The sequence below is a fragment of the Melopsittacus undulatus genome, chromosome 16 (assembly GCF_012275295.1).
Source record: "Melopsittacus undulatus isolate bMelUnd1 chromosome 16, bMelUnd1.mat.Z, whole genome shotgun sequence".
NCBI lineage: Eukaryota > Metazoa > Chordata > Aves > Psittaciformes > Psittaculidae > Melopsittacus > Melopsittacus undulatus.
In genome coordinates, this window is record NC_047542.1 from 4506793 (window position 1) to 4528528 (window position 21736).

The 21736-nt window shown below is 49.4% G+C and overlaps 2 protein-coding genes across 3 annotated transcripts; both read left to right on the top strand.

Annotated features, from left to right (window-relative positions):
• The first annotated feature begins 130 nt into the window (after nucleotides 1-130).
• Nucleotides 131-11989, top strand: CAPZA1 (capping actin protein of muscle Z-line subunit alpha 1). The gene is made up of 10 exons (XM_005142819.4): nucleotides 131-286; nucleotides 5604-5667; nucleotides 5924-5975; nucleotides 6826-6889; nucleotides 7984-8190; nucleotides 8572-8651; nucleotides 9061-9139; nucleotides 9630-9701; nucleotides 10304-10366; nucleotides 10979-11989. The coding sequence occupies exons 1-10, from the start codon at nucleotides 248-250 to the stop codon at nucleotides 11117-11119; spliced, it is 861 nt and encodes a 286-aa protein (XP_005142876.1). The 5' UTR covers nucleotides 131-247; the 3' UTR covers nucleotides 11120-11989.
• A 1852-nt stretch (nucleotides 11990-13841) lies between these two features.
• Nucleotides 13842-20846, top strand: MOV10 (Mov10 RNA helicase). Of its 2 annotated transcripts, none has more exons than XM_034069769.1 (22): nucleotides 13842-14026; nucleotides 14854-14950; nucleotides 15051-15184; nucleotides 15271-15509; nucleotides 15578-15818; nucleotides 16042-16164; nucleotides 16270-16423; nucleotides 16500-16654; nucleotides 16769-16945; nucleotides 17029-17176; nucleotides 17247-17408; nucleotides 17507-17610; nucleotides 17861-17958; nucleotides 18047-18166; nucleotides 18252-18354; nucleotides 18531-18654; nucleotides 18733-18924; nucleotides 19030-19104; nucleotides 19197-19322; nucleotides 19486-19574; nucleotides 19703-19824; nucleotides 20632-20846. In XM_034069769.1, the coding sequence occupies exons 1-21, from the start codon at nucleotides 13893-13895 to the stop codon at nucleotides 19815-19817; spliced, it is 2910 nt and encodes a 969-aa protein (XP_033925660.1). In that variant the 5' UTR covers nucleotides 13842-13892; the 3' UTR covers nucleotides 19818-19824; nucleotides 20632-20846. The 2 variants fall into 2 exon arrangements, with proteins under 2 accessions (XP_033925660.1, XP_033925659.1); XM_034069768.1 differs by lacking the exon at nucleotides 20632-20846 and adding an exon at nucleotides 20549-20603.
• The last annotated feature ends 890 nt before the right edge of the window (nucleotides 20847-21736 follow it).

Here is a 21736-nt window from a genome sequence, read left to right on the forward strand (position 1 = left end):
ACCGCTCCTGCACCGGCGCGGCGAGACTCGAGCGGCCCCGGGAGCCCCGCGGAGCTCCGCGGCTGCCACTGCCGGCGGCTCCGCCGGTGCGGCCCTTCCCGGTCCGCCCGCTCCTGCAATGGCCGCCACCGCGGCGTCTGCCCGGAGCTAACATGGCGCTGAGCGCGCTTCCGGGCCAGCCCGGCGGCGGCGCGCGGTCCGCCGCTCCCGGCATGCTCCGCGCGGGGCCGGGCCCAGAGCTGCCAAAATGGCGGACTTCGAAGACCGGGTGTCGGATGAGGAGAAGGTAGGCAAGGGGCCGCTGCTCCACATCGGGATGGTGCCGTTTTCCCCGCAACACCCGCAGGAGGGTAGTGGGTGGGGGGTGGTGAGGAGGCTCACCCGTTCCCGGTATGCTGGCCTGTGGCCCGGTCTCCCACCGCCTTCGTGCGGACGGGCCCCCGAGCCCTGCCGGGCCGCTGGTGCTGTAGTGAGGGGCCGGCGGCCGGGGATCAGCAGTTACTTACCAGAGCAACGCTTTGCTTTTCGGTTTGTTTCGGTGCAGCTGAGGTGGCTCGGCGTGTCTTTGTGTGTGGAAATGCATTTTTTGGTCTTCCGTTTGCTCTTCGCTGGTCAACAAGGTTAGCGGCGTCTTAAGAAGGTGCTGTGCAACCTATTGGGCTTCAGAATGCCTTCAGAGCGTGTCTTCGTGTTTTCTGCTTGCCTCAGCTACTGACAGTAACTTTGATGTTGATCCTACAAATTGTACTGGATGCAATAGAATCACAGAATCAGCCAGGCTGGAAAAGGGCTGTAAAATCAAGTCCAACCATTCCACTGCAACTGCAAGTCCCCCACTAATCACTGTTACTGAGGGACTGAGCAGAAGCAAACAGGGATGGAAGAATTGAACAGGTAGCACTGATGCCATTTAACACATGAGACTCGCCTTTTCTGCCAGGTAACTCTAGTTGCCTACAACAGTAGTTAAAAAATCCACTGTTACTGTTCCTTACATCATAAAAATATTACATGTAGGTTTTTGCTTTGTTTCTTAATGTTGGGGAGGAGGTATTAAGCTCATGGATCTTCAAGGATCTTGCAAGTTTGGAGGTTGCTTTCATTTTTCCCTTAAACTGCCTATTTCAGCTTTATTACAATGACATTCATTGTGAATCAAGCAGAGCTTTAAAGGTGCAACTCATCCTTTAGTTAATATTTTAGATGGCATGAGCATTGTTGGAAACAAGAATTCCAGAACGGAATTCATCTGGCCTTTAGCACGTAACTGAGATCTATCCAGTGATGTATAAACTATTTTCCCCTGACATTGGCTGAATTTCACTTGAACTGATACAATTGCATCTGATGTGAAAATGAAAACAAAACTGAAGCTTGCTAGGGATTTACTCTGGGACTGAGAGCCGGTGGTGCAAGGACTTGGGGTCACTGGGTGGGGTTTTCCTCCCTTTTGCTGCATTCACCTGAAATTTGCAGCTCTTTCAAAGCACTTGCAAGGAAGAGGTGTGCTTCAAGAAGTGGCTTTTCAGAACTACACGTCTCCCAAGTGCTGTATCTGGCAGAGTAGATGGGATTTCACTTGAAATCGGAGTTTACATTCTATTACGTGTCCTGGCTCAGGCAACCTAAATTCAATTTGAAGCAGCTCTATGCCTAGCATGGGTAGAAAAGGATACAGAATCAGGAAAAGAAACATGCAGTGAAGATTTACTATAGGATCCATTCCATAACCATTTAGATATAGATAGGTCTAGACCTTTTATATACAGTTCCTTTTTTAAGTCTGAGTTTACCAGTGCTTCAATATAAACAAAATTAATTCGTTGCACTCCTCCCAAAGCCTCACTTCTTTATTCTCTGTATTTTAGGTAAGTTAAGGGATCCATTTTGGTTTAAGGTCTTCTGCAGCGTGCCCTGTTGTCTACTTAAGTTCATTGTGCTGCCATTTTGCCAGTTCCACTCATGGCTGAGCAGCTTCTCACAGCCATTTTCACCATTTCAGCAGCAGGAAGCGAGTTGTGTTGGCATGGTGCACAGCACCTGAAATGGCAGCACTGGCCAGGAAGTAGGTCAGCTTGCAGAAGTCTTGTTTTGGTGCTTCTGCAAATGAACATCCTGTTACTGTGCTGACACCACTTTGAAACAAAACAAGTCTCAAAACCAACTACAGTTCGAATGCTTGACATTTAGAATTAATTACTCCACAGCCTGTTTCCTACGCTCCACTCCTGACTTCAATAGTTTGATTTAAATGCTTTGTATTTAAGGTTGGATAGGGCTTGGAGCAACTTGCTGTGGTAGAAGGTGTCCCTGCCTGTGGCAGGGGGTTGGAACTGGATGAGCTTTAAGGTCCCTTCCAACCCAGACCATTCCAGGATTCTGTGATTTTGTTGCTCCATACAAGAGACAGGGCCAAGGATCCCTTAGAAAAGTGAACGCCGTTCACTTGCAGCATTTTCTTTGTTGGATGGCTGGTTTTGTAATAGTATTTGATTGAAATGCAGGCTCCTTTCTCTATTGGCTTAATTTTGTTCATCCTTCCAAGGAAAAAGAGCTTGTGGAGGACTAAAAATCTCCTGTAATATTTATTTTGGGGTTTTTTTCCCTATTTTTTCACAAGGATCTGTTTATGAGAATCCATTGATCTAAAAGATTATTAAAACAGTGTCCCTTTTATGAGGGTTCCATGTACAATACAATTCTGCAGCCACAACATTGATGCATAAATTCATAAAATACTAAATTTTATGGCTTTTTAGGGGCCTTATTTTGCCATATGTTGAAGCATCTCATAGAAAAGAATCTGTTCATTTGGAGAGTTAATTTGCAGGATGTATTCTAGTGCAATCCCCCACTGACAGGCATCACAGCATGAAGTGCTTTAGCACAGTGCCACACTTCAGCACAGGGACACACCTGTGCTAGTGCTTCCATTCATGCTTTCCTTAGAAAAGCACATTGTGTCATTTCATAAGCCTCTCAGCTATTCTGGGCTGGCTCTCAGCAAAGGCCACAGAGAATATAAAGCAGGAGCATCTCTCTTAGTTACTTACATATTATCTTCATCACCTTTCAAATATCTGATAGTGAAATGTAACAAGACTGTGACAGCAATCTCTCCTTGTTACAGTTCTGTAGATAGCAAAAACTTTCAAACAGCAAGAGCTACATTTTTAGGATCACTGGATACTCACAAACCTTATCTAAAAGCAGAAAGTTAGGAGAAAGTAGTGTGCCATTCTGTATTGCAGCAACTACACTAGTCCTTTTAGGGTTTCATTTGTATTGCAGAATTACTTAAAGCATGAAGATAATAGATGCTCAGTCCAGTTAAGGCAGAGCTGTTACTCAACACTGTTGGAGTAAGGCAATGTACCCTTTGTTTGGGAAGGTGTTATTTATTTCCTTTCATGGCTTGCTTTAAATCATTATGTGACAAACAATACAAACAACAATGTAGAATTAAACCAGGGAGTACAGTTGAGAAAAGCAAGTTATGTTCAGCTCTGGCATAATTCAGCTGAAAAGGATGGTTATATGCACACTCCTTTTGGTTTACTGCTCGGAATGAAAAGTAGAAAAAGGAACCAGAGTTGTAATGAGCACTGTTCTGCAGTCACCTTCAATAAATGGCTGTGCTTATGGAAGGAAATGTGACTTTTATCTTTCCAAGGGAGAGTTTTAATTTGTGACATTTCCTGTTTCAAGCCTTCCAAGATGAGTCTGTTCCTTTTGGGCCTGTAAAAACCATAAAAGATTTGATCATGAAAACCATAAACTCACTAGTTTCAGCAGAATCAGTTTCTAGACCACCTAAATTCTATCAGTGCAAGACATGTATACTGGATTTCAGAGCACAGTGCAGGTTTATTACTTTTTAGAAGAGAATGGGTTTTTTTCTGTTCCAACTTCAAGGGTTGCAGACATTCGGGTGTTTTCCTTACATTTGGCCTTTTCAGTTATTTATCATATCACTCACAGCTTCACATCCCTGAGTTCCTTCATTACTCTGACACTTCATGGCTGAGCTACAGAACAGTTTCCAAGAAACCACTACAAGATGGGAGGAGTAACATGCCACAGAATGGCACAAATGGTGTGTCTGCTGCTCAGGGTTAGGAGTGACCAAGACAGCCTTAGAGGATCACAAAAACCAACCCCAAGACCTTCTCAAATTTGAATGCTTTCACTTGGAGGCTCTTATGTGACTCTTCTGGTTCATTTTGGCGCTTTTCCTTGCCCATTTCTGCCGGTTCCCAGCTTTTTACCTTGCATCTCCATAGCACCTTCTGCATGCTGAGCACATACATGGCTTTTCAAAGTCCATGGGGCATAATTAGCTGTGGAAGCAGTGCCATGGCAGTTGATGTAATTAATTTACTGCTCCATTTCTAGAGGGATCAGCCTGTGCTACTTCACACGCTCTTTGCTGTGAAGCTGTGGCATCTCGTTCAGCCAGTCATCAGCAACAAACAAGTTGCATCACAGGGAATCACAGTGTCCTGCAATACAAGCTGTAAGGTTCTCCAAGTGCAAGGTGCTGCGCATGGGTTGGGGCAGTCCCAAGCAGAAATACAGGCTGGGTGGAGACCAGATTGAGACAGGCCTGAGGAGAAGCACTTGGGGGTTTATGTGATGAGAAGCTCCCCATGACCCAGCAGAAAGTACTTCCAGCCAAAACCTACAACCCTGATGTGGGCTGCATCCCCAGAGCATGAGCAGACTGTGTGACCAGTCAAGGAGGGGATTGTGCTCTGTTCTGGTGAGACCCACCTGCAGTCCTGATCCAGCTTTTGGGCCTCCAGCATAAGAACATGGAGCTGTTGGAGCAAGGCCAGAGAAGGCCATGGAGAATGCTGTGAGGGCTGGAGCAACTGCTCTGGAGCCACTGCTCTGGAGCCAGGCTGAGAGAGCTGGTCTGGGGCAGCCTGGAGAAAGGAAGGCTCCTGAAGGGGAGACCTGAGAGCAGCTCCAGTGCCTAAAGGGGCTACAGGAAGCCTGGAGAGGGGCTTTGGACAAGGACCTGTAGGGACAAGCCAAGGGGAATGGCTTGAACCTACCAGAGGGGAGACTGAGATGAGCTCTTAGGCACAAGCTCTTTCCTGTGAAGGTGCTGAGGCGCTGGCACAGGGTGCCCAGAGAAGCTGTGGCTGCCCCATCCCTGGCAGTGCTCAAGGCCAGGTTGGACACAGGGGCTTGGAGCAGCTGCTCCAGTGGAAGGTGTCCCTGCCCATGGCAGGGGTTTGAAACTGGGTGAGCTTTAAGGTCCCTTCCTACATAAACCACTCTGGGATTCTGTGATGCGTCAAGCACTCCTTAGCTCTGAGGTTGTGCTGTAAGTTACCATCTAGTTACAATTACAGTTTTACTCCAGTGGTTTCTTATTCTTTGTATATCTTGCCATTTAGCTGATTACAGTTCACAGGTGCCTGTGTTAAGTTTGAGCTTCTTCCTGAGTACATTTACAATTATTCTGCTACATTACATTAAAAATCTCCCTCAATCTGGCACTTCTATGACACTGATGATGAATTGCTTCAGTGTAGGCTGCAGAATGTATGAACTCAGTAAATTACCTTTTGTCCTTTTCTGCTTCTCTGTAGGTGCGTATAGCTGCAAAATTCATCACTCATGCACCCCCTGGAGAATTCAATGAAGTGTTCAATGGTAAGTAAAGAAGGTAGAACGATTGGTGGTGTTTTCTTCACATTTCATGTATTATAAGAGTCTAAGGCTCTGTCACAATATAGTGCTTTTAAGGTTAAGAAGTGGTGAGGGAAATGCATGCTGTCATCCTGTGACTACACATGGTTAATGAAATGGTGTGATCATTTTAATGTTTGTATTTGCCGAGTTGGAAATGAAATGCATGAAGAGAAACATTTGATTAAAACCCCAATAACCTGAACTCTCTGTTCTCCAGATGTCCGGTTACTGCTCAGCAATGACAATCTTCTCAGGGAAGGAGCAGCACAGTAAGTACTAATATTTCAAACACTAGTCAAATTACCATCAGAGATGCATGTTTTCTTACACCCATCAATTTGTGACAAAGCCATCTAGTTGTTTTATTGAGCGCAATCTTCCGTAATTCCTTATCCTCCCAACAAAATACATAATGAAAGGCATAGATGATTCTTTTTAAAGCCCTAAGTCAGAATTTATACTGTAGAGGCCATAGAAAACTGACAGGAAGGCACTTTGCCAAGAAGTTTTAACTCTGCAGCAGCAGGAATGTCTGATCTTGCTGAAGCGTGATTTGGAAAGCAAGTGGAGCCTGCAATACTGAGTAATCCTTAGTTAAGGTTTAGAAAAAGAACTGCCCTAAAAAAAAAGCTTTCAAAATACCTTGTTTACTTACACAGTCTCATCAGAAGGTGTTTAAAGATTATTGCACACAAGCTTTTTGAGGCTAAGATCTTACTGCAAGCTATGTGACATGTCACTCAGCAGGTCTTTGCATAAGAAGATTGTTGTGAATATTAGTCTACTCATTTGCTTACCTTGCTGCTGTCTGAATGGAAGCTGGGGTGTTCCTGTTTTGGCCTGCTCATGTTCCCCCAGGCTGCCTGCTGTTCCACTTTTGAACTCTGTTCTTTCCTGATCACTAAAAGAAACCTGGCTTCAGACCTGGGGTTTTATAGCTATTTTTAATAAAAGGTATTGAAAAATCCTTTAAAAGTGCTCATGTGTATTATTTGCTAAGCTGAGTTGAAATTTTCTATAATATAAATCATGCCATGTACTACTTTTGATTGTACATTTAACTGTAGTCAAATAAATGTGCATGTACGGCTAAAGTTCATGTTCTTTTAATTCTTACAGTGCATTTGCACAGTATAACATGGATCAGTTCACTCCGGTGAAGATAGAAGGGTATGATGATCAGGTAAGGGAAGACTCTGTGCAGTTGAGGTTTGTCTTACTACACTGTGCAAACCCAATAAAAATGTTTCATCAAGCTGTTGGCTAGCTTCATTCTACTTAGAAGTTACTACCTCTTCTCCTCTCCCCACATCATTCTGTTACCAACCTTTTGTTCTTATAGAAGCAGCATAAGTAAAATGTTCTTCTAAAGCATTGTCTGATACTACCCAGTAACTAATTCATCGTCCCTTAAATAAAGCTCCTTGCTGAATGCTATTAAATAGGAGTATGAACAATTAAAGATTATTGTTTATTTAAAGCTCACTTGCAAATCCTTATGTTGCTGCCTGCTTACGGCTCCTACTGACAAGCAGTAATAGATCCATTTTCTGTGTTTTTAACCCATTCCCAGCTACTGTACAAAATACATCTGGTCTGTTCACCAAGCCAGGTGCCTCCATAGCTTTTCTGCTCTCCCAGATATGTTTATGGGAGTCAAGTATTTAAGAGGGCTGTCCATAGAAATATCTTTGACAAGAGAAAGTTACAGAACAGCCTGCAAAACCTCAAAAATCAATATTTGGGAAGCCAGAGAATTATGGTGAATAAGGCAAAGGAGAGGGGAGGTACAGTGCTACTTTGCTGTGTACTTTATTTGGTGTATATTAGAAATAGCCACATCTCTATATCCTTCTTCACCAGAAGGAGAGCTATTGAAACATGGAATATGACAACAAATGGTAAATCCCAGAGTAAAATTTTTTTATTCCTTTAGAAATGAGAAAGGAAAACAGCAAAAATAACTTCAAAAGCAAAACCACCTCTTTGTACTGCGAGGATGCCCAACTTCAGCCTGAACTTACACATTATTATAATATAGCCATTTTTGGAAGAGAAGACTTAAGCGCAGTATTACTGTGAAGAGCAGAGTTTAACTTCAGCCTCACTAAGCTACTCTTAGTTGAAATTATTACTGGAAATCCTTGGTTCTTTAAGTAGTATTATAGCTCAAAGAAAGAGTCTATGGAAACATTGATACCTATTCTAATACAGAAAAACACCAAGCATCACATTTACAGCAGTGTAAGTATATCTTAATTTCAACTTCTTTTACAGGTCTTAATCACAGAACATGGTGATCTGGGCAACGGCAGATTTTTAGACCCAAGAAACAAACTTTCTTTTAAGTTTGATCATTTAAGGAAAGAAGCAAGTGACCCCCAGCCTGAGGACACGGAATCGGCTTTAAAGCAGTGGAGAGATGCCTGTGACAGTGCATTGAGAGCTTATGTGAAAGATCATTACCCCAATGGCTTCTGTACTGTTGAGTATCCATCTTTCCCTGAAAGCTCATTGTTCCATGTCAGGTGCTTTGTGCTGGGCAATGCTGTTGTAATTTTCCAGCCTCACAAGTGTTTTCACCAACTTTGGAATAAGAAGTTCCAAAGAGGGTGCAACTATTTTGATTGCACACACTATTAGATCTTTTTTCCTCATAGTCATGACTACCAACCACCTGAACACCTCTAGTTAAGTAAAAGGAGGCATTATTTGCACATGTGAAGGTGTTGCACAATGCCATTAGTCATACATGTTCCCAGTGCAATACCACAGTAGCAAGCCTCCACACTGCTGCCAAGAACAAAAGTAAAGAATGGCTTTCCTCTGCTCTTGGGCCTTTTTAACACTTTTTTCTAAACACAGGTTTATGGTAAATCTATAGATGGGCAGCAGACAATTATTGCCTGTATTGAGAGCCACCAGTTCCAGCCTAAAAACTTCTGGTAAGACTATTTCAATATAGTGTATTTTCTTCCTTTACTAGTCCTCAAGCAAACCCATCCTCTATGTTTTCTGACACAGTCTGAAGAACATATAGTCTTGGGCTTCCAAAGTTCTTCTCTCATTCTGTAGTCTCTTTTCCTTGCAGCCCCCTTGGCACTTCCCTAAAGCTTTCAGTGTGGCTCAGTGACATATCCAGAGAGAAAGGATTTAGCAGTGGCAGGCAGATACCTCCTTACATATTCCAGAGCTACCTGAGCAAGTCTGTGCTTCAGAAACTTAATTCAGTGCCATGTAAGGCACTGAAATATTGGTCATAAGCTGACAGCAGAAACAATTTGCTTTGGTTAGTTTGGTTCTTTTTGTTGTCTGAGCTTTTTGGAAACGGTTTTCATACTTTGCTTGTGTTAGGAATGGTCGTTGGAGATCAGAATGGAAGTTTACCATCACACCACCAATGGCTCAAGTGGCTGCAGTGCTCAAAATCCAGGTGGGTTAATTTTTCTGAAAGCAGCAGAAAAAAGCTGCATTGTGCTTCTTTGACACAAATGCATTTGACTCAGAATGAGATGCTGAAGTGTAGCCAAGATGTCCTTCTCCAGTCAAGATGCTATTACACTCTACAATTCAAGAAATTAAATCTAGTGTTTCAGATGTCATCTACAGTCTGGCCTGTGGCTTATTATATAGCATTATCCTATAGGCCTCCAACTCTGCTTCACTTTATAGGGCTAAAATCTATACCGTGAATTCTTTTATAATTGCTCTTATTTCAACTCTAGGCATTTACTGCATTAACATAATCTTGAACAGTCTTGACAAAGAATGAAACCTTTTAGAAAATCCATCGTGCTTTTAGTCTTCACGTAAGCAGAGAAGACTAGCACAACAATGCTGTTGTGCCATTCTGGTAGCATTGGGGGCTCTAGGGACTGTAAAATGAGTGTTAATGATAACCTGCATTTTGTTTCTCTGTTCAGGTTCACTATTATGAAGATGGCAATGTTCAACTGGTTAGTCATAAAGATATCCAGGACTCTGTACAGGTTTCAGTAAGTATGCTAAAAGACTGGGTTTATGATAAAACAACTATTTTATTCCTTAAACATTTCATGACCACATTCTCTTGATTTGAGAGTGATATAATTTTAGGGTGACTAGTCAGCATAGTTATAGTGTTTAGAGTCAGATGGGAAACATTCTCAATTGCTTAGACTGTATTAGGAGTCTCTATTGGAAAGCTTATCCTACAAGATTCAGTTCAAGAGGCCAAAATGTGCTTTTCTAAGTGCAACTGTGTGAACAGTAAGAGCAGTATACTAAGGGAAAATAGGTCCTTAGTACACTGTGGGGAGCAACAGTCCTGAAATCCCTATCTATACCATGAAGGTCTACTTCCCTTCTGCTCGCTAGGGTGCAGTACTGCTCCAGTTTGTAGCACAGGCTCTAGCCAGTACATGGAATCATAGAATAGGTAGGGTTGGAAAGGACCTTAAGGTCATCTAGTTCCAACCCCCTCTCTTGAACCTCAACATGAGGCAGAAGCTACTGAAGTGATCCACTTCATCTATACTCAGCCTGTCATTTGAGAAGAAAAACATGTAGCTTCTGTAAGGTGCTCTTAAACATAGAAATTTCTTTTTCCCCTCTGTAGAGTGATGTCCAGACAGCCAAGGAATTTATTAAGATAATAGAAAATGCAGAAAACGAGTACCAGGTAAGATTGGTGGTGGTTTTATAAGCATCATAGAATCACAGAATGACTTAGGTTGGAAGAGGCCTTAAAGATTATCTAGTACCACCCACCTATAATGGAATCATGCCAGTCTCCGTTTGAAGCTAATGGAAACATGGAAAACTGACCTTTAATTCTGTCTCTGGCTGAATCTGGTATTGGTTGTAAGAATTACTTAGGAAAGGGCAGTAGTATTTGTTTAAATAATAAATTTTAAGGCTATTTGTAATTAAGACTCAAGTTTGCTTGGGGTTATTCTAAATGGCTACAAATGATGCCTGGAACAAGCATGGAAAAGGAATGGGCAAGTCTAAGAATCTTCCTCTGGGATAATTAAATAAACTGAAGAGGAAATTTGTGTCACAGCTTTTTCTGTTGTCTATACAGCTTATGTATAAAGAGACTCAGTACCGGTAACTGAGTGAAACACCAAAGGAGATACCATTAGGTTTATAAGGGGAGTTTATAGAGACCCTTTTCTTTACACACACCAGCGACTGTTGTATGTCTTAACCTCATAGAACAGGGTTGTGGACTTTACAGTCGTGCTTTCACTGATTATCTTACTACTGCTGTCACTACTTGCCTTTGCAGACAGCAATCAGCGAAAACTACCAGACGATGTCAGACACCACTTTCAAAGCCTTGCGCCGGCAGCTTCCTGTCACCCGCACCAAGATCGACTGGAACAAAATCCTCAGCTACAAGATTGGCAAAGAGATGCAGAACGCTTAACGCAGGAATGGGGAGATGAGGAAATGTTTGTGTGCAAAAACAAATGTGGTCCTATGCCAAGTAGATGGTTTCTAAACCAGTGCAGCATTTTTCTAGGGCTTTCAAAGTTAACAGGTTTTCTAGACTCAGAGAGAACTGTGGAACAAATAGCATTGTCTTTGTGTTTTGTGTTTCCTGCTGCATAAACTTCCTGTTGTGACTACATTTACTGATAGGTTGTTTTAATTAAGCCACATTTCATGGCTCAGAAGTGTAGCTGTTTTCAATCACTGGTTGGAAAACTTCCTAGCTGGAAAAGCCCTATTATAAATACAGCTGAGGGTGCAGAGCATTCCACTCACCCGTGTATAGCACTCCAGGTACTCCAGTAAGTTTGTCAAATCTGCCAACAGCCCCCAGCGCTATGCTGCAAGATACAGTAAATGCAAGAAACAGCGAGTCCTCGTGTAGCCTGACCTCCACAGAGCAAAAACCTGCAGGCTTAGGTTGTACTATATCAGATGAGTTTACAAGACCCTTTACAGAACCCCCCCTCCATACAGCCAGCTCTTCCAGGGACACAATTAGTGGGTTTTTAACCTGAAGATTTGAGCCATGTTCCCTAAAAGTGAACGTTTTTGCTCTCCCCTCCCCTGTGTGTGTACGGTTATCAGGCATCTGCATTTTTTACAGAGCTACAAGCTCCTGTGTTGAATCACTGTTGATCCATGTAGGCTGGATGGTGATTAAAAGATGCAAGTGTCTACAGAACAATAGGTATGTTGTGCTTCAATGCTTTGTGGCAGGTTCCTAGAATTTGTATCACAGGTGTATGGATGGATAGTGTACAAAATAAATAAAGTTGCACCAAAGTGAGAGAAAAAATCCATTTTGTCTCCATCATGGCCAGTTTCTTATTATCTTAAAGGGGATTTTTGAATTAATCTCTTGCTCTCCCAGTGTTTGCTCTGTTGCTTCTACCCTGTAAAAGCAAAAACAGCAGTCCTACCAATTTCTCTGTAAGGGGAGGCTGAAGAAGCATGCGTCTGCCTTTAGTCAGAACTCAGAACATGTGCTCACTGCAAAATTAAACCTTTGGTGAGCTTGCTTTGCTTTGTTTGCACTTGGTTATCACTGGGCCTTCCTGCAGCTGTGGTTTTTAAACTGGCTAGTGTCTTCCTGGGTTTGAATACACAAATGGATTGGGAAGATAGGGATGGGGTTGCCTGTGCATTACACTTCAGGTTTTGCACAGTACTATCACAAAATAGATGAGTCTATCCTTTGTGAGAAGTTTTGTCTAAATAAAATATATTTGTATTTGCTGTTGAAACTGACCTTTTCATCCTCCAGGCACCCTCTGTATCCAGTAGTCTAGTGAAAATACACTGGTCTTTGTTTTAAAGCCATCTATGTCTGGTCTTTCCTGGTTTTGCTTCTGTTAGCTCCTGCTGGAGGCAGATCTACAGGCACCAGTCTTGAAATAGGGGCTGGTGTTGTGTGCAGACCCACAGGTGATGCTCCCACCTTGGCACACAGGCCAGGGAGCTGCAGGGCTGAGAACTTTCCAATTGAAAGAGCACTGATTGAAGCCCTGTGCATGAGGGAGAGCAGCAAATGTGGTTGTTCCACTCATCATGGGAACACCTAGAGCATCTTCCTCAGCTCATGAAACACTGGCAGTGGGTTGCATGCTGTGCTGAGTGAAACAGGACCATCTCTTTCTGAGGTGCTGCATGCCACCAAGAAAAGAGGTGCTCAAGGCCAATGCTCCAGTGGACAGTGTTTGTAGAAGAGTCACCTCTCTGCCTGCAGTGCCCAAAGATAAAAGATTGAGTGGACAGGCATCAAAGGTGCTGTGCTCTGTGGCCATGATCTCATCCAGACAAGCACTGCAGTAATTCCAAGAATGTGGAGCAGAAGCAGGACCCAAGATAACGCTGTGCACACAACAGAGCTTTTATCTGCCTCAAGGCTTTTCACAGCTCTGGGTTAGTTACACTGTGAGCAGCTCACCACCGCCTGTTCCAGCCCGAAGACTACTTTTATCTCTCTGTCCTTCTCCAAGTCTTTAGCTAATCATCCTTTAGGGTGACTCAATCCCTGCCCACTCCTGGCCCTTCTCCCCCACCAGGCTTCTTTACAGCAGGCTCAGCCATCCCTGTCTTAGCTCCTTCCCTTACCCTAACACACTCAGGCCACAGACAGTGCTGTGAGCAGCCTCAGGGTCTGGAGCTGTTTCACAGGGGCAGGTCGGGGACCACCATCCTCACTGGGCAGGCTGGAGGATGAAAGCACAGGAGACCACCTCCTGCTGCTGCCCTATTTATAGAGCTCCTGTCCCTCATCATTGGATACAGCTGTGCCAGCACCTTGAGTCCTTTCCTTCTCCCACCCCCCAGGACAGCTCCAGCCAATGTTACTGACCAGGGGTAGTGACAAGCCCAGATCTCTGGTACCCACTACTCGGCTCCCCCAGCCCTGCACTTCTGGGGTGCCCTTGTGGGGTATGGGGTGGGGGTGCACTCCTCGGGGGTCCGGGCTGGGCCATCCCCACAGTCCTGTGTGGACCACGCAGCCAGGAGCCCCCCCCGTGGGGTGCTGGACGCCAGAAGATGCGGGGCGATGGGGCAGGATCCTGCCCCTCCCGGCCCCCCCCAGCACGGTGCGGGCGGGTCCGCAGCGCGCACGGCCCCTTTCGCTTTCGTTTCCCGTTACGGGGCCAGCTCCAGCCCAGCCCAAGCCAGCCCGGCACAGCCCTGAGCACCTCCTCCCGGCTCGGCTCTGTTCAGCCATGCCGCGGGTCAGCGTAGTGGAGGCCAGGCTGCGCGGGGATGAGTTCGTGCAGTTCCTGCGGGACACGGGCCGGGAGCAGGAGAGGCGGCGGGACACGCTGCGGAGCATCTACAACCAGGAGTTTCGGTACAGGTGAGAGCGCTTGGCAGCATTGCCTGGGACTGAGACCCAGCATTGCCTGTTCCCCCTGGCCAGCATCACTGGTCCGCAGCCAGCATCACTGGGGCTTCACATGGGGTGTGAAGCCAGCTCCAGACGGGTGTGCAGTAGCGCTGGGGAGCAGTGGGGTCTTCAGGGCTCTCCTTCATCACCTGCCTGGTGGGATGGAAGAGCTTGTGGTTTCTGAGCAGTGAGGACCACCAGGACCTGTTAAACACGGGCTATGCTCTCTCCAGGCATGGATTAAACCAAGCAGCATTAGAATCTGGAAGCAGAAAGGGCAGAGCTGCCCCTCTGCACACCAGCCCACATGCCCCCGAGATCCTCCATTGCACCACAGCCGTGCTGGGATGTTTTCCAGCTGCATGCCCCCCACCAGCAGCCACCCGGGTACAGCTCCCGACCCCCAGTGCCTGCCTCACCCCATTGACATTGGACACGCTGGCCCTTGCCCAGTGTCACCACTGTTAATCATTGGCAAAGCTGGGGCTCAGCCCAGATGTGGGAAGAGAGACCTGGGAAGCACAGTAGCCATGCCTTGGAGCTCCCATCTGTGCTGCTGCTGTGCAGGGGGTGACGCCTCTGGACAGCCTCTGTTCAGGATGTGGGAATGGGGACATGTCCCTGCCCATTCCTTCTCCCTCTCCTGGCACAGCAGGGAGCCATAGTGTGCTCCTCAACCCAACCTCAGCCCTGCTCCACCTTCTGTTGCTCCCACTTTGCCTCCTCCCGGCTGCTGGTGCTGAGCACAGCCCAGTTGTGCTCTGTCCCACACAGAAACCTCTCCCTTGTCTGTGCAGGACCGAAACAAGAATGCCCAACTTCTCCTGTGTCCTGTATGCGCTGAAGGTGACCCACCAAGTGCAGGTTCGCGGGGAGCTGGTGCAATTCAAGAAGGTGAGGGATGCCCTGGGCTGGGGCAGTGCAGCAGCAACACTGGGACTGCCTTTGCTGGAGCTGCACCTGGGGCCATGCTGATACTGGCTCCTCCCTGTAGAAACAGCAGCGTGTGGTGGTGGCAGACCAGTACTGGAGACCCAGAGGGAAAGCAGAGGCATCGGTGTCCACAGCTGCCTCAGGGCAGCAGCCCAGCTCTGGTCCTCGAGTGCCCCTGAGCCGTGCCAAGAAGTGGTATGACCAGCAGCACCCTGCCCACACCCGCAATGCCCTGGGGATCCCCTACCTCACTTGGAAAACCTGTTCCTGCCTTCCCATAGGGCTGAGTTCATCAGTGAGAAGCACGGGGTGAAGATCTTCTCGGAGCACGACCAGGGCAATGGGCACATCCGCTTCCTGGTGGTGCGTGGCAAGCGCCACACGGTCACCATGGTGGTGCAGAACCACGGAGCTGAGGCTGTGACGCTGCTGTGGTGCCGGCCACGCAAGCCCTCGAAGGAGCTCTCCTTCACTGATGAGCAAGGGGTGACACAGGGCCAGTCACTGGTGCTGCACCCAGGTAGGTTCCATCCCCTGCACCCTGCCCTGTCCCACTCAGGAGCCAGCACCCACCTCTTGGCCGCGCAGGCGGCACATACCCCATCCAGGTACAGTGCCTGGCTTCCTGCAATGGGTACTTCCATGCCGTGGTGGACTTCGAGTTCACCAAGGAGCCGCACGAGTCCTTCAGCATCGGGCGCTGCATCGCTGCTGTGGCCGAGAGCCAGCTGGCCAAGGACCTGGGGCCCTCGGCACCATTCCAGCCTTACCAGGCCAGCCTCCAGCACCCTGTTACTGTTGTCACCGAGGATGGCATCCCCCCCGATGGGTACGTGGTGGGGTCACCTGCTGCCAACCCTGCTCTCCAGCTGGGACAAGGCTCAGCTCCCTGTGACCAGGCTGCCCAGCACCCTGGCACAGTGCTTCATCCCTGTGCAGTGGCCCCTGGTGGTGGGGCTGGGGACACCCCGCTTGGTGGGGAGAGGGGTGGTTGCATCTTGGGGGCACCCCAGCTCTGCAGTCCCTGTGGCAGTGCTGTTCCCTCCACCCAGCTTCCTGAAAAGCAAACTGGAGATGGAAATCCCGCTGCGCACCTATCAGTACCCCAGGAGCCTCAAGGACACAATCCTGCTCGGACCCAGCGGCAGCGCTGGCTCCAGTTGGGCTGCCATGCAGTGAGTGCTGAGGGATGGGGGCAATGCTGCCCATCCCTACACCTGCCCCTGCTGCCCCTTGGCTGAGGTGTCCCCAGGGCACGGTGACATCCCTACTGCCCTCAGATCACTGCTGGAGGCCCCCCTCCAAGCTGGGAACTACCAGCACAAGTTCCAGCTGCTGCTGCACCTCGAGGAGATCCAGATGGAGGTGGACATCCGACGCTATGACATGCAGGACGTGCCTATGGTGCAGGACAGGGGACTGCTGGTCCTCGACGTGCGTACGGGAGCTGGGGGGCAGGAGGGGTGCTGGGTATCCCGGCGTGCCGGCATCACTGCAGCGTTGGGTGCAGGTCCCTGGTGTGGCTGAGAACCGCCCATCGGTGCTGAAGGGAGATCACCTCTTTGCCAACCTGAGCAGTGAGCGGCACCTCTCCCCACTTACCCAGTACAAGGGCTACGTGCACGGTGTGGAGCTGGAGAAGGTCAGGCTGGGCTTCTCCTCCAAGTGAGTGGTGTCCGGGCTGGCAGGGCCCTGCTTGGATGTGCCAAAGGCCTGGGCAGAGCCCAGGATAGGGTGCAGGGAGCATCCCCGTGCCCTGCTCACACAGCTCCTTCCCAGGCTGCAGAAGAAGTTTGTGAACAACCTGAGGTTCGATGTGACCTTCACCTTCAACCGGCTGCCGCTGCAGGTGCAGCATCGGGCGGTAGTCCTGGCCATGGAGCGTGGCTTGTCCAGCCTTCTCTTCCCCTCTGTCTCCTGCCACAAGCCCCTCTTCACGGGCACCTTCCAGCCACGGTGAGTGCTGTGAGGTGGGATGGGATGGAGATGGGATAGGGATGGGGATGGGACCTCAGCCCACTCTGCCTCTGCTCCCGCAGGTGGTTCGACCGCAAGCTGCAGGCAAACGAGGAGCAGTGCAGAGCTGTGACACACATCGTGACGGGGATGTCCCGGCCAGCCCCGTACCTTGTCTTCGGCCCCCCCGGCACTGGCAAGACAGTGACTCTGGTGGAGGCCATCAAGCAGGTGAGTGGCTGGTGCCTGGGTCCAGCACTGGTCATGGACCTCAGTGCTGTCACCCGCTCCTCCCGCCTAGGTATGGACATGCTTCAAGGATGCCCGGATCTTGGCCTGCGCCCCATCCAACAGTGCTGCAGACCTGCTGTGCCAGCGCCTCATCAAGGACATTGCCCCCCGGCACATCTACAGGCTCCTAGCCAGCTCCAGGAACTATGAGGAGGTGCCTGCTGAGATCAGGGTAGGTTCCAACCCCTCCATCCCAGCCCCTCCATCCCAGCTCATCTGGGTTGGTGGTCCCTGCAGAGAGCAGGATCCCACCAAACCCCTGTGTTTCAGCCCTGCTGCAACTGGGATGATGGGCAGAGCTGCTATGTGTACCCGAACAAGGAGCACCTGAGGCACTACCGGATCCTCATCACCACACTGGTGACAGCAGGAAGGTCAGAGGACCTAGGATTGTTCCCACCTCCCATGGCAGGGAAGCTCTCGGGCTGCCTTGCAACCAGACTGCAAGGGGGGTGGCCCAATGGGGTGCAGAAGAAGGTGGGCAGCAGCAGGGACCTCTTGTCTGCAGGAGGATGAGGGCAAAGGGGGTGTGAGGGGATGCCCAGGGGATGTGAGGGGATCCCAACGGGATGTGAAGGGATGCCGAGGGGATGCCAAGGCAGCCTCACTCCACTTCCTCCCCAGGCTGGTGTCGGCCAACTTCCCCCCAGGATATTTCTCCCATGTCTTCATTGATGAGTGTGGCCAGGCTGTAGAGCCAGAAAGCGTGGTCGCCATCGCAGGTGAGTGGTGCCTGGCTGCTGTCCTGGGGACCAACCCTTCTGAGTCCTGGGGATCCCCCTTCCCCTGCTGAGCTCTCCCTCTGCACAGGGCTCCTGACTGCCATGGATGAGGACACCAACCCCAATGGGGGGCAGCTGGTGCTGGCGGGAGACCCCCAGCAGCTGGGCCCCGTCCTGACCTCTCCACTGGCCATTGAGCATGGCTTGGGTGAGCAGGGAAAGGGGAGGGAGTGCTGCTGGCCTCCCGGGGAGAAGCAGCCTTGCAGGGAGCCATGGGGTCTTGTTGGGCACAGGCACCTCGCTGCTGGAGAGGCTGATGCTGCACAACCCCCTGTACGAGAAGTCAAGCGGAGGATACAACCCACAGTTTGTCACCAAACTGCTCTGGAACTACAGGTGGAGATAAGGACAGCATGGGGATGGGGCTGCTCAGTGCGTGCACCACCGGCTCTGGCTTCCCAGAGCCTTGTAGTGCCCTGGCTGGTGCAGGAGATGGGATCACATCCCCTGTCCCTGGTGCATGGTGCCCGGGGCTGTGTGGCACCCACCTGGGCACTGTCCTCCCTCCGCAGGTCCCATGAGGCCATCCTCAAGATCCCCAATGAGCTCTTCTATGACAGCGAGCTGAAGGCCTGTGAGAGCGATGAGCTCGATGTCCGGAGCCTGTATCGTAACTGGGAGGAGCTTCCCAAGAAAGTGAGGGGAAATGCAGGAAGGGGAACAGGGGAGCCCCGAGCTGCAGTTGGGGCAGAGACCAACTCTCTCCACCTCCAGGGCTTCCCTATCATCTTCCATGGGGTTTGCGGGGAAGACCGGAGGGAGGCCAAGAGCCCCTCGTTCTTCAACACAACTGAGATCGAGGTGCTGGTCGAGTACCTCAAGAAGCTGCTGCAGAGCCGGGGCAAGGGGGGCTGCCCCAGTGTGTCACCAAAGGAGGTTGGCATCATCACTCCCTATAGGAAGCAGGTGAGGGCATGGGCAGAGACCTCCCCATGGGATGGATGGGCAGCCCCAGGGCCGCCACACAAGGATGGCTCCATGACCTGGCCTGTGCTTTGTGCCTCCTCTCAGGTGGAGAAGATCCGGAAAGCCATCACCTCCCTGGATCCTGTCCTGCGGGCGCTGCCGGACATCAGCCTGCTGAAGGTACTGTCCTGGGAGCTGGGGGAGAGGAAGCCCCCCCTGCCCCACCACTCCGGATGCTCCCCAGCCCCTCATCCCCTCTGTACCCCCCCCAGGTGGGTTCTGTGGAGCAGTTCCAGGGCCAGGAGCGGCGCATCATCCTTATCTCCACCGTGCGCAGCTGCGGCGAGTACTTCCAGCTCGACCAGAACTTCAAGCTGGGCTTCCTCAAGAACCCCAAGGTTCCTGGGGTTCCTTGGAGCTGACCCCTCTCCCTTACACCCCCCCCCCCCCCCCATTCACAGGCAGAGCTGAGCCAGGTGCTCAGCACCACACCAGAGCTGCTCAGTGGGGAGAAGGCTGCGAGGTGCTGCTGCAGGTAAAATGCTTGCTGTTTCCTTGCAGAGGTTCAACGTGGCCATCACCAGGGCCAAAGCTCTGCTGATCGTGGTGGGCAACCCAGCTGTGCTTAGCAAGGACAAACACTGGGAGAGGTGAGCCCCATCCGGCTGTGCCTGGATGATGCTGGGACATACCCAGTGCTACGCAGGCGGCGAGAGCAGTGCAGGCAGCGGAACCAGGGCATCCTCCTGCCCCGGCTGCCCTTGCTTTGTGCCCGCAGGTTCCTCAGGTACTGCAGGGATGAGGGTGGCTACATGGGGTACCCCTATGAGGGGGAGAGCCAGGCAGCGGACAGCCTCGCCACGGACCTCCGTGCGCTGCACCTCGGCAACTAGCACCCAGGTGAGCAGGGCTGGAGCTGCTGGTGAAGCTGGGGCAGGAGTGGGGTGAGCAGCGGCAGAGCTGGACCTGCAGCCTCAGCATCTGGGCCGGCATCAGTTTCATGTGTGTGAGGGGCACTGGAGGCTTCTTCTGCAGCAAACAGTAACAGCGTTATAGGGGGCTTTACCTTTAGGGGGGTCTGGATGCCATAAGTGTTATAGGGGGTAAAGGGGGGGGTCAGCGTGCCATGAGAATTATAGGCGGGTAAAAGGGGGGATCTCGGTGCCATGACGTGCGCCTCAGCCAATCAGTGTGGGCGGAGACCTGGAGCCAGGCGGGACTAGCAATGATTGACAGGCATCTCAGCCAATCAGATGAGTAGGGGGGCGGTGTGGAAAGTTGCCAGGAGTTAGGCGGGACTAAGAGTGATTGACAGATGCCTCAACCAGTCAGAGGAGTGGAGGGGCGCCGCCGAAGTGGGGCGGGACCCTGCCTTGCCGAATAATGGAGGGTAAGGGGACTCAGCGGAGGCTAACAGGGGAGCAATGGCAGCTGTCGGCTCCCCTCAGACCCCATGGAAGCCACTCCGGTCCCTTATGGCGGCTGCCCCCACCGTTCGGTCGGCTTCGGCTCCGCTCGGTTACCTTCGGTTACTCTTGGGGTGCAGTTCGCAGTTTTGGCCACAGGAGGGCAGCACCTCCCTTTGCTCTGAGCCACCCCTTTGCTTCCCCTCCCGCATCTCCAGCACCTGCAGTACCGAGCTTTGGACACAGGATGGCAGCAGCGAGCAGTGCCCCGAGCTACGCCGTGCCCCCCCCCCACCTCCAGCACCTGCAGTACCGACGCTTGGACACGAGGTGGCAGCACACGCTGCTGAGAGCAACGGCCGCTCCCCTCCCCGTTGACAGCCCCCGGGGACCCCAGCTGCTGAGTGGGGACAGTTTGCAATATTGGGGCAATCAGGGAACTTTTATTCGAGATTCTTTAAGACTTTTATTGCTTTGTAAGGATTTATAATCACATTCTTCTCTTTTTGCTTTTTAGTTTCTTTACGCGTTTTATTTATTTCCTTTTCATTCATGTTTTTTTCAGCTGTCCTTGTCTTTTAGTCTCTTTCAGTGACTTTTTTTAGGCGTCCCATACCTAAAATGAGATAAGAAATGGGCAAACATGGGTTAGAAAATGAAAAAAATGTTTCAAAACACCTTACAAATGGTCCAAAGTGGAACACAAGTGGCCCAAAATGGATTAAAACAAGCAAGAAATGGGTAAAAATGGGTTAGAAGTGGGCAAAAATGGCTTACAATGCGGGAGAAGTGGATAAATATGGGACAGAAACAGCCACAGACTGGTCAGAAATAGCCCCCAAAAAAGCTTTAAAGGGGTTAGAAATGGGAAAGATGGGTTAGAAATTGCCAAGAATGGCTTAAAACTGGTAAGAAATGGGCAAAACTGGGATAGAAATGGCCACGAATTGTTTAGAAATAGACGAAAATGGTTTAAAATAGGGTAGAAATGGGGAAAAAATGGGTTAGAAACAGGAGAAAAAAGGCTTAAACCAGGTTAAGAAATGGGCAAAAATGTGTTTGAAGTGGCAAAAAAAACTGTTAGAAGAAAAAATAGTTTAGAAATGGACAAAATGGCTTAAACCAGGTTAGAATTGGACATATAAGGGTTGCAAATGGCTAAAAATGGGTTAAAATCTAGTTAGAAGTGGCCAAAATTGTGTTAGAAATGGTCACAAATGGCTTAAAGCTGCTGACAAACGGGAAAAAATGGGTTAGAAAAATAAAAAAGTGGCTTAAACATAGTGAGAAAAGGGCCAAAACAAGATGGAAATTTTAAGAAATGGCCTTAAAAGGGTTAGAAGTGACCAAACCTGGGTTAGAAATGGCAGAAAGAATTTAGAAATAGCAAATAAAACAGTTTAGAA

What these genes read in the sequence shown, in the direction of transcription:
- CAPZA1 (XM_005142819.4), top strand. Translation starts at nt 248, where the DNA reads ATGGCGGACTTCGAAGACCGGGTGTCGGATGAGGAGAAG. An exon ending in ATTCAATGAAGTGTTCAATG is followed by an intron (nt 5,668 to 5,923) that starts GTAAGTAAAGAA and finishes TCTGTTCTCCAG; the next exon opens with ATGTCCGGTTACTGCTCAGC. An exon ending in CTCAGGGAAGGAGCAGCACA is followed by an intron (nt 5,976 to 6,825) that starts GTAAGTACTAAT and finishes TAATTCTTACAG; the next exon opens with TGCATTTGCACAGTATAACA.
- MOV10 (XM_034069769.1), top strand. Translation starts at nt 13,893, where the DNA reads ATGCCGCGGGTCAGCGTAGTGGAGGCCAGGCTGCGCGGGGATGAGTTC. An exon ending in GCTTCCTCAAGAACCCCAAG is followed by an intron (nt 19,323 to 19,485) that starts GTTCCTGGGGTT and finishes GTTTCCTTGCAG; the next exon opens with AGGTTCAACGTGGCCATCAC. An exon ending in AAGGACAAACACTGGGAGAG is followed by an intron (nt 19,575 to 19,702) that starts GTGAGCCCCATC and finishes TTGTGCCCGCAG; the next exon opens with GTTCCTCAGGTACTGCAGGG.